The sequence below is a fragment of the Phalacrocorax aristotelis genome, unplaced genomic scaffold (genome assembly GCF_949628215.1).
Source record: "Phalacrocorax aristotelis unplaced genomic scaffold, bGulAri2.1 scaffold_333, whole genome shotgun sequence".
In the NCBI taxonomy this organism is placed as follows: Eukaryota; Metazoa; Chordata; class Aves; order Suliformes; family Phalacrocoracidae; genus Phalacrocorax; species Phalacrocorax aristotelis.
Window position 1 is genome coordinate 19,762 of NW_027441390.1, and position 11,086 is coordinate 30,847.

Consider the following 11,086-nt stretch of genomic DNA (forward strand, 5'->3'; position numbering starts at 1 on the left):
CCCAGCTGGGAGCTCTGGGACCTCAGCCGTGATTTGGGGGGCTCCGAAGGGGGTCCCGGGGTGTTGTTTTGGGGGGCTCCGGACCCTTTTGGGGGGGGCCCAGGTGTGTTACCGCCCCCTCCTCACCTTCCCTCCCTCCCCCCACCAGGTGCAGCCGCCTCCGCCTCGGCCCCCCCAAATCCTGCACCCCCGAACCCCTCCAGCCCCCCCAAATCCTGCACCCCCCCAAATCCTGCACCTCCCGAACCCCTCCAGCCCCTGAACCCCCCCCAGCCCTCCCCCAATTCCCCCCCCCCCAGTCCTGCCTGTTTCTGCCTGTTCATTCCCGGCCCCCCCATCCCCCCCCCAAATCCTTGTCCCTCCCCCCTCTCCGGCCTGTCCCCGTGTGTGTCCCCCCCCCGTGTGCGTGTCCCCCGTGTCCCCCCAACACCCCCCCCGTGTCCCCCCCCCGGCCGAGATGAGGCAGAGCCCCCTGCAGCGGAGCTCGGGCCAGGTAGGACACGGGGGGGGGGGGCACTGGGGAGGTCTGGGGGACACTGGGAGGGGTCTGGGGGGGTCTGGGGGACACTGGGGGGGGCACAGCCAGTGTCACGGGGTCTGGGGGGCACTGGGAGGGGCACAGCCGGTGTCATGGGGTCTGGGGGGCACTGGGGGGGGGACACGGGGGGCTGGGGGGCAGCTGTTGGGCACTTGGGGGGCAGTGACACAGGTTTGTGTTTCCCCCCCCCTTATGGGGACGGTGACAGCGGCTTGTCACCTGCCATGACGGTTTTGTCACCCCACCGTCACGGGGACAGTGACACGGGGGGATTGGGGTGTCATCACCCCCCCCATCATGGGGATGGTGACAGTGGCTTGTCCCCGCCGTTACGGGGACGGTGACACGTGATTGTCACCTGGCTCTTTTGGGGACAGTGACACGTGATTGTCCCCCGCCGTTACGGGGACGGTGACACCAGATTGTCCCCCGCCATCATGGGGATGGTGACACGGCTTTGTCACCCCCACCATCACAGGGACGGTGACACGGCTTTGTCACCCCCACCGTGACGGTGACACGGCTTTGTCACCCACCATTATGGGGACGGTGACACGCGATTGTTCCCCCCGCTGCTGTGGGGACGGTGACACGGCGTTGTCACCCACCCTTACGGTGTGGGGATGGTGATGCCGGTTTGTCCTTGTTGTGGGGAGGGTGACGGGGGTTCGTCACCCCTCCCTCATGGAGACGGTGACGGGGGTTTGTCACCCCACTGGTGTGGGGAGGATGACGGGGTTCATCACCCCCCCTCATGGTGACGGTGATGGGGGTTTGTCACCCCACTGGTGTGGGGAGAGTGACGGGGGTTCGTCACCCCCTGTCACAGGTTTGTCCCCCCGCCGTTACGGTGACGGTGTCACCCCCGGCACAGGGAGCCCCGTGTGACAGGGGCGGGGCCGGGCTCAAGGTCACGGGGGGGGGGGAGGGGGGGCTGGGCAGAGGACCCCGGCATCCGGGCCCCTTCCCCTCCCCCCCAGCGACTGTTGGGGTACGGGGGGGTGTGTGGGGGTGTGACATTGCTGGGGGTGACCCGTGTGTACACGTCCCGCTGTGGGTGTCTGCCTGTCCGACTGTGCAGCCAGCTGCCTGTCTGGCTGTCCCTGCTGGGCCCGATGGGGTGTCTGCCTCAGCCGGTGTTGGCCGCCTGTACCCCTGGGCCCCCCCCCCGTACCCCTGGGCCCCCCGCCTGTACCCCCGGGCCCCCCGCCTCTACCCCTGTGCCCCCCGCCTGTACCCCTGTGCACCGCCTGTACCCCTGGGCCCCCCCGCCTGTACCCCTGGGCCCCCCGCCTGTACCCCCGGGCCCCCCGCCTCTACCCCTGTGCCCCCCGCCTGTACCCCTGCGCACCGCCTGTACCCCTGGGCCCCCCCCGCCTGTACCCCTGGGCCCCCCGCCTGTACCCCCAGGCCCCCTGCCTGTACCCCTGGGCCCCCCGCCTCTACCCCCGGACCCCCCGCCTCTACCCCTGTGCCCCACCTGTACCCCTGTGCCCCCGGCCTGTACCCCCGGGCTCCCCACCTGTATCTCTGGCCCCGCCTGTACCCCTGCGCACCGCCTGTACCCCTGGGCCCCCCACCTGTACCCCTGGGCCCCCCACCTGTATCCCTGGCCCTGCCTGTACCCCTGGGCCCCCTGCCTGTACCCCTGGGCCCCATCTGTACCTCTGTGCCCCCCACCTGTACCCCTGTGCCCCACCTGTACCCCTGTGCCCCCCGCCTGTACCCCCGGGCTCCCCACCTGTATCATGGGCCCACTGCCTGTACCCCCGGGCCCACTGCCTGTACCCGTCCCCTCTGCCTGTCCCTGCCACCCCCCTCCACCAGTCCCTCCCCTCTGCCTGTTGCTCCCCGCCACCACTGCCACGACACCCGCCTGCGCCTGTTGGCTCTTCCGCCTGTGCCCTGCCTGCCCCCTCCCCGCCTGGCTCTGCCTGTTGCTCTGCCCGCCGCCGCCTGTTGCTTTGTCTGCCTGTGCCCCCCCCCCCCCGCCTGCGCTTGTCACCGCCTCCGTGTCTGACTGTCACCTTGGGGGGGGTGACAGTGACACACACCCCCACCCCCACCCCCAGTGTCCGCCTGTCCCCGTCAGCGTCCGTCCGTCTGCGTCCCCCCGGCTGCGGCGGCGCGAGATGGGGGGGCTGGGGGGGGTGATGGCGTGTCCTGGCGTGTCCTGGCGTGTCCTCACAGCCTGATGCTGGCTCACGGGGGGATACTGGGAGGGATACTGGGGGGATACTGGGAGGGATACTGGGAGGGATACTGGGGGGATACTGGGGGGGATACTGGGCTGGAAACTGGGGGGGATACTGGGGTGGAAACTGGGGGGATACTGGGGGGGCACTGGGAGGGATACTGGGGGGATACTGGGGAGATACTGGGGGGATACTGGGAGGGATACTGGGGGGAAACTGGGGGGATACTGGGGTGGAAACTGGGGGGATACTGGGGGGATACTGGGGGGGATACTGGAGTGGAAACTGGGGGGATACTGGGGGGATACTGGGGAGGCACTGGGGGGACACTGGGGTGGAAACTGGGGGGAAACTGGGGGGATACTGGGGAGGCACTGGGGGGATACTGGGGGGGATACTGGGGTGGAAACTGGGGGGATACTGGGGGGATACTGGGGTGGAAACTGGGGGGATACTGGGGAGGCACTGGGGGGGATACTGGGGGATACTGGGGGGGATACTGGGGAGGTTACTGGGGGGGATACTGGGGGGGCACTGGGGGGGATACTGGGGGGGATACTGGGGAGGCACTGGGGGGGATACTGGGGGGGTTACTGGGGGGATACTGGGGGGGATACTGGGGGGGATACTGGGGAGGCACTGGGGGGATACTGGGGTGGAAACTGGGGGGATACTGGGGGGATACTGGGGTGGAAACTGGGGGGATACTGGGGGATACTGGGGGGGATACTGGGGGGATATTGGGGGTGATACTGGGGGGATACTGGGGGATACTGGGGAGGCACTGGGGGGGATACTGGGGAGGCACTGGGGGGATACTGGGGGATACTGGGGGGGATACTGGGGAGGTTACTGGGGGGGATACTGGGGGATACTGGGGAGGCACTGGGGGGATACTGGGGGGGATACTGGGAGGGATACTGGGGGGATACTGGGGGGATACTGGGGAGGCACTGGGAGGATACTGGGGGGATACTGGGGGGATACTGGGGGGATATGGGGAGGCACTGGGGGCGATACTGGGGAGGCACTGGGAGGATACTGGGGGGATACCGGGGGGTTACGGGGAGGGATACTGGGGGCGATACTGGGGGGGTACTGGGGGGATACGGGGAGGCACTGGGGGGATACTGGGGGGATACGGGGAGGCACTGGGAGGCTCTGGTTGCCCCAGGCCAGGGCTAGGCCAGGCCAGTGGGGCAGCCCCGGGTGGGTACTGGGAGCACTGGGGGGCACTGGTCCCCACTGGTGCCTCGAGTCCTGCCTGACCCTCGCCTGGCACTGGGGGTTACTGGTGGCTACTGGGTGTTACTGGTGAGCACCCCTCCCACCATTCCACCCCCGCCTGACCCTCTCCCAGTGCTTGGGGGTTACTGGTGGCTACTGGGTGTTACTGGTGAGCCCCCCTCCCACCATTCCCCCCCCGCCTGACCCTCTCCCAGTGCTTGGGGGTTACTGGTGGGTACTGGGTGTTACTGGTGAGCCCCCCTCCCACCATTCCCCCCCCGCCTGACCCTCTCCCGGTGCTTGGGGGTTACTGGTGGGTACTGGGGGGGCACTGGTGAGCCCCCCTCCCACCATTCCCCCCCGCCTGACCCTCTCCCAGTGCTTGGGGGTTACTGGTGGGTACTGGGTGTTACTGGTGAGCCCCCCTCCCACCATTCCCCCCCGCCTGACCCTCTCCCAGTGCTTGGGGGTTACTGGTGGCTACTGGGTGTTACTGGTGAGCCCCCCTCCCACCATTCCCCACCCACCTGACCCTCTCCCGGTGCTTGGGGGTTACTGGTGGGTACTGGGTGTTACTGGTGAGCCCCCCTCCCACCATTCCCCCCCGCCTGACCCTCTCCCAGTGCTTGGGGGTTACTGGTGGCTACTGGGTGTTACTGGTGAGCCCCCCTCCCACCATTCCCCCCCCGCCTGACCCTCTCCCAGTGCTTGGGGGTTACTGGGGGCTACTGGGGGGGCACTGGTGAGCCCCCCTCCTACCATTCCACCCCCACCTGACCTTCTCCCGGTGCTTGGGGGTTACTGGGGGCTACTGGGGGGGCACTGGTGAGCACCCCTCCCACCATTCCCCCCCCGCCTGACCCTCTCCCAGTGCTTGGGGGTTACTGGGGGCTACTGGGGGGGCACTGGTGGGCACGTCCCCCAGCATCCCCCCCCTCTCCCGTCCCCCCCAGGGCGCAGCGGCGGCGCGATGAGCCCCTGGGTCCCCGCCCCCGCCAGCAGGATGTTCTTCGCCCTGGCCCTGGCCTGCGCCAGCCCCTTCTTGGCGCCGCGGCCGGAGGGGAACCGGCGGGCGCTGAACGTCGCCGTCATCCTCAGCGGAGCCTCCTACGGCCCCGCCGGGCCCCGCCTGGCGCCCGCCGCCTTCCGCGACTTCTCGTTGGACGTCAACCCCGTCGGGGTGGTGTTGAACGACACCAACCCGCGGAGTTTGATCGTTCGCCTGTGCGACGTCCTCTCCTCCCTCCGCATCCACGGCGTCGTCTTCGAGGACGACGCCCGCTCCGAGGCCGTGGCGCAAATCCTCGACTTCATCTCGGCCCAGACCTCGGTGCCCATCATCGGCATCAACGGCGGCTCCGCCATCGTCCTCACGCCCAAGGTGGGGCAGGGTGGGGTGCTCGGGGGGCACCCCGCTCTCCCCAGCCTTTTCTAGGGGTACCCGACTGTCCCCAACCACGTCCAGGGTCACCTGGTTGTTCCCAACCCAACCCCAACCGTGTCTAGGGCAGCCCGACTGTCCCTAACGCGACTGTCCTCAACCCCCGCCATGTCTAGGGTCACCCACGTGTCCCCAGTCTGACTGTCCCCAACCCCCGCCATGTCTAGGGTCACCCACATGTCCCCAGCCTGACTGTCCCCAACCCCCGCCATGTCTAGGGTCACCCACATGTCCCCAGTCTGACTGTCCCCAACCCCAGTTCTATCTGGAGTCACCCAAATATCCCCCCAACTGCACCTAGAGCCACCATGACTGTCCCCAGCCCAACCCCAATCACATCCAAAGCCACCCGACTGTCCCCATACTGACTGTCCCCAACCCCAATCACGTCCAGAGCCACCCGACTGTCCCAAAACTGACTGTCCCCAACCCCAACCACATCCAGAGCCACCCGACTGTCCCCAAACCGACTGTTCCGATCCCCAACCACATCCAGAGCCACCTGACTGTCCCCAAACCGACCGTCCCCAACCCCAACCATGTCCAGAGCCACCTGATTGCCCCCAAATTGACTGTCCCCAACCCCAACTGTCCCCATCCATGTCCAGAGCCACTCGACTGTCCCCAAAACGACTGTCCCCAACCCCAACTGTACCCAGACCTGCCATGACTGTCCCCAAACCGACTGTCCCCGGCCCCAACCATGTCCAGAGCCACCTGACTGTCCCCAAACCGACCGTCCCCAACCCCAACTGTCCCCAACCATGTCCAGAGCCACCCAACTGTCCCCAAACTGACTGTCCCCAACCCCAACTGTCCCCAACCATGTCCAGAGCCACCTGACTGTCCCCAAACCGACTGTCCCCAACCCCAACTGTCCCCAACCATGTCCAGAGCCACCTGACTGTCCCCAAACTGACTGTCCCCAACCCCAACTGTACCCAGACCTGCCATGACTGTCCCCAAACTGACTGTGTCCCCCCGCCCACCACATCCAGAGCCGCTCAACTGTCCCAAAACCAACTGTCCCCAACCCCAGCCATGTCCAGAGCCACCCGACTGTCCCCAACCTGACTGTCCCCAACCCCAGCCATGTCCAGAGCCACCCGACTGTCCCCAGATTGACTGTCCCCGGCCCCAACCACATCCAGAGCCACCCGACTGTCCCCAAACTGACCGTCCCCAACCCCAACTGTCCCCAACCATGTCCAGAGCCACCCAATTGCCCCCAAACTGACTGTCCCCAACCCCAACTGTCCCCAACCATGTCCAGAGCCACCCGACTGTCCCCAAACTGACTGTCCCCAACCCCAACTGTACCTAGACCTGCCATGACTGTCCCCAAACTGACTGTCCCCGGCCCCAACTGTCCCCAACCATGTCCAGAGCCACCCGACTGTCCCCAAACTGACTGTCCCCAACCCCAACTGTCCCCAACCATGTCCAGAGCCACCCGACTGTCCCCAAACTGACTGTCCCCAACCCAACTGTACCCAGACCTGCCATGACTGTCCCCAAACTGACTGTCCCCAGCCCCAACTGTCCCCACCACATCCAGAGCCACCCGACTGTCCCCAAACCGACTGTCCCCAACCCCAACTGTCCCCAACCATGTCCAGAGCCACCCAATTGCCCCCAAACTGACCGTCCCCAACCCCAACCACCTCCAGAGCCACCTGACTGTCCCCAAACCGACTGTCCCCAACCCCAACTGTCCCCAACCACATCCAGAGCCAGCCAACTGCCCCCAACCCGACTCCAACCCCATCTGGAACCACCGGCCGTCCCCGTCACCACCCTCGTCACCCTCTCCCCACCCCCGCAGGAGAAGGGCTCCACCTTCCTCCAGCTGGGCTCCTCCACCGAGCAGCAGCTGCAGGTGATCTTCGAGGTGTTGGAGGAGTACGACTGGACGGCCTTCGCCGTCGTCACCACCCTCTTCCCGGGCTACGAAGACTTCGTGGATTACGTGGAGGTTTTAACCGACAGCAGCTTCATCGGCTGGGAACACCGCGGCGTCCTGACCCTCAACCTGACCGACGACCCGAGGGAACGCGGTTGCGCCGGCAGCTGCGCGAGGTCAGCGCCCAAATCCGCCTCCTCTACTGCTCGCGGGAAGAAGCCGAGGCCATTTTCCGAGCGGCGCGAGACGCCGGTTTAACCGGTCCCGGTTACATCTGGTTCGTCGTCGGTACGAACCTCGGCGGAAGCGATCAATTACCCGAACACCTCCCGGCCGGTTTGTTCGCGGTGTTGTCGGCCGGTTGGCGGGACGACCTGCAACACCGCGTGCACAACGGGGTGGCCATCGTGGCCAAGGGCGCCGAGGCTCTGCTGCGCGATTACGGTTTCATCCCCGAGTTCAACAACGATTGCCGGGCGCCCAACGTCACCCAGATCAACGACAACCTCCACCGGTGAGGGCGGCGGAACCGCCGGCGCCTGTCGCCTCGGGGAGGTGACAGCCCCGTCACGGTGTTGCGTCCCTGCCAGGTACTTCATGAACATCACCTGGGGGCAGAAGGATTTCTCCTTCAACGAGGACGGTTACCTCGTCAACCCCTCGCTGGTTGTGATCTCCCTCAACAAGGAGCGCAGCTGGGAGGTGGTGAGCGTCCCCGACGCCTGTGCCGCGTCCCTGCGCTGTCACCGTTCCCCCTGGGGGCGCCTGTCTGTTCCTCGCGGTGTTTGTCATTCCGGTCACGGTGACGTCCGGGCTGTCAGCCTGACGGCGCCGGCTCCGCTCGCCAGCGCCGTGTCCCCTCCCCGGGGAGGGGGTTGCGGTACCATCTGGCGTTGACCCCCTCACCCCCCGCCGTCGCGGTGTCGCGCTGCCTTGTCACAGCACCGCGTCCCCGCGGGGGTGACGGTGACGCAGAAACTCAGCCCGTCGCCTCGGCGCGGTGACGCCTCCGGGGACCCTCCCTCCACCCGTTCCCCCCGAGGTGACCCCGCGTCCGTCTGTCCGGATGGGGGTGGGGTCTGTCCGGCTGTGGGGTCTCTCTGGCTGTAGGGCCGTCACGGTGACATCGGACCGTCCCCGGCGGTGACAGCCCCCCTGAGCATGACGCAGGCGTTGTCCCTCGCAGGTGGGCAGCTGGGAACACCGGATCCTGCGGATGAAGTACCCCGTTTGGTCACGTTACGGTAAATTCCTACAACCGGTGGACGACGACCAACACCTGACAGTGGGCCACACTGGAGGAGCGGCCCTTCGTCATCGTGGAGAGCATCGACCCCGCCACCGGCACCTGCATCCGCGACTCCGTCCCCTGCCGCAAGCAGCTCAACCGCACCGCCAGGTGGGTGACGCACCCCCGACACCCGCCCCGCGGTGTCCCCGGTGCCGTGAGGGTGTTCCCACCACCCTGGGGTGTCCCAGACACTGTCACAGGGGTGTCCCACCACCCTGGGGTGTCCCCGGTGCCGTGAGGGCGTTCCCACCACCCTGGGGTGTCCCAGACACTGTCACAGGGGTGTCCCCACCACCCTCGGGGTGTCCTTGGTGCCGTGAGGGTGTCACCGACACTGCCATGGGGGTGTCCCCCACCACCCTCGGGGTGCCGCTGGTGCCGTGAGGGTGTTCCCACCACCCTGGGGTGTCCCCAGTGCCATGAGGGTGTTCCCACCACCCTGGGGTGTCTCTGGTGCTGTGAGGGTGTTCCCACCCACCCTGGGGTGTCCCCGGTGCCGTGAGGGTGTTCCCCACCACCCTCAGGGTGTCCCCAGTGCCGTGAGGGTGTCACCGACACTGCCATGGGGGTGTCCCCACCACCCTGGGGTGTCCCCGGTGCCGTGAGGGTGTTCCCACCACCCTGGGGTGTCCCCAGACACTGTCACAGGGGTGTCCCCACCACCCTCGGGGTGTCCCCAGTGCCGTGAGGGCGTTCCCCCCCACCCCTGGGGTGTCCCAGACACTGTCACAGGGGTGTCCTCAGTGCCGTGAGGGCGTTCCCACCACCCTGGGGTGTCCCAGACACTGTCACAGGGGTGTCCCCACCACCCTCGGGGTGTCCCCGGTGCCGTGAGGGTGTCACCGACACTGCCATGGGGGTGTCCCCACCACCCTCGGGGTGTCAGTGGTCCCCCCCGCCACGGGGTTGTCCCCATCACTGTGTGGGTGCGGGGTCCCCCCCCACCCTTGGGGTGTCCCCCCCATCACCCACCGGGGTGTTGCCCTATCACCGCGGGGGTGTCCCCGTCACCCTTGGGCTGTCCCCAGTGTTGCCATGGGGGTGTCCCCGTGCCATCATGGGGGTGTGGGTGTGTGTCTCCCACCCTTGGGGTGCCCCCCCCCCACCCTGGGGGCTCCCCCCCACCCCTTGGGTGCTACCTCCTGCCCTGGGGGCTCCCCCCCACCCTCAGTGCTCCCACCCACCCTGGGCGGCTCCCTCCTGCCCTAGGTGCTCCCCCCTACCCTTGGGGTGTCCCCATGCTGCCGCAGGGGTGTGTGTGTGTGTGTCCCCCACCCTGGGTGCTCCCTGGGTGCTCCCTCCCCACCCTGGGGGCTTCTGCCCACCCTCGGGCTCCCCCCCACCAGGGAATTCCCCCCCACCCTGGGGGATTCCCCCCCCCTCGGTGCTTCCCACACACACTGGGGGTTCCCCCCTGCCCTGGGGGCTTCCCCCTGCACTGGGTGCTCCCCCTCACCCTGGGTGCTCCCCCCCGCCATGGGTGCTCTCCCCCTGCCCTGGGGGCTCCCTCCCCGCCCTGGGTGCTCCCCCCAAACCCTCAGTGCTCCCGCTCACCCAGGGTGCTCCCTCCTGCCCTGGGTGCTCCCCCCCCACCCTGGGTGCTCCCCCCCACCCTGGGGGATTCCCCCCCCCTCGGTGCTTCCCACACACACTGGGGGTTCCCCCTCACCCTGGGTGCTCCCCCCTGCCCTGGGTGCTCCCCCCTGCCCTGGGGGCTCCCTCCCCACCCTCAGTGCTCCCGACCACCCAGGGTGTTCCCCCCTGCCCTGGGTGCTCCCCCCACCCTGGGGGATTCCCCCCCCCTCGGTGCTTCCCACACACACTGGGGGTTCCCCCTCACCCTGGGTGCTCCCCCCCCGCCCTGGGTGCTCCCCCCCACCCCGGGGGCGCCCCCTCCCCGTGCTGGGTCCCCCCCCAACGCCGGCGTGCCCGCAGCTCTCCGTCAGAGCCGGCGCTCTTCGAGAAGAAGTGCTGCAAGGGCTTCTGCATCGACATCCTGAAGCGGCTGGCGCGCGCCCTCGGCTTCACCTACGACCTCTACCTCGTCACCAACGGCAAGCACGGCAAGAAGATCGACGGCGTCTGGAACGGCATGGTGGGAGAGGTGGGGACCCCACCCCGGCCCCGTCGCTTTTTGGGGGTGGGGGTGGGGCTGGGAGATGCCCCCCCCGTCGCGTTGAGGGGGCTGGGAGACCCCCCAGTCGCATTTGGGGGAGATGGGAGACCCCCCAGTCACATTGAGGGGGCTGGGAGACCCCCCAGTCGCATTTGGGAGGGTGGGAGACCCCCCAGTCACATTGAGGGGGCTGGGAGACGCCCCCGTCACGTTTGGGGGGCTGGGAGATCCCCCCCATCGCATTGAGGAGGCTGGGAGATGCCCCAGTCACATTTGGGGGGCTGGGAGATGCCCCCAGTTGCATTTGGGAGGGTGGGAGACACCCCCCAGTCTCATTTGGGGGGCTGGGAGACCCCCCAGTCACATTGAGGGGGA

The 11,086-nt window shown here is 67.8% G+C and overlaps 1 protein-coding gene across 1 annotated transcript; it reads left to right on the forward strand.

The window, feature by feature from the left end:
* Positions 1 to 452: 452 nt before the first annotated feature.
* LOC142051494 (glutamate receptor ionotropic, NMDA 2D-like) lies at positions 453 to 10,699 on the forward strand (the record flags this gene model as incomplete). The annotated part of the gene is given in 8 exon segments (XM_075080609.1): positions 453 to 493; positions 4,914 to 5,341; positions 7,227 to 7,443; positions 7,446 to 7,818; positions 7,895 to 8,009; positions 8,491 to 8,592; positions 8,594 to 8,703; positions 10,531 to 10,699. Coding segments are annotated over 7 exon segments (1,497 nt in total), but the record flags the coding sequence as incomplete, so codon positions are not given.
* Positions 10,700 to 11,086: the final 387 nt, after the last annotated feature.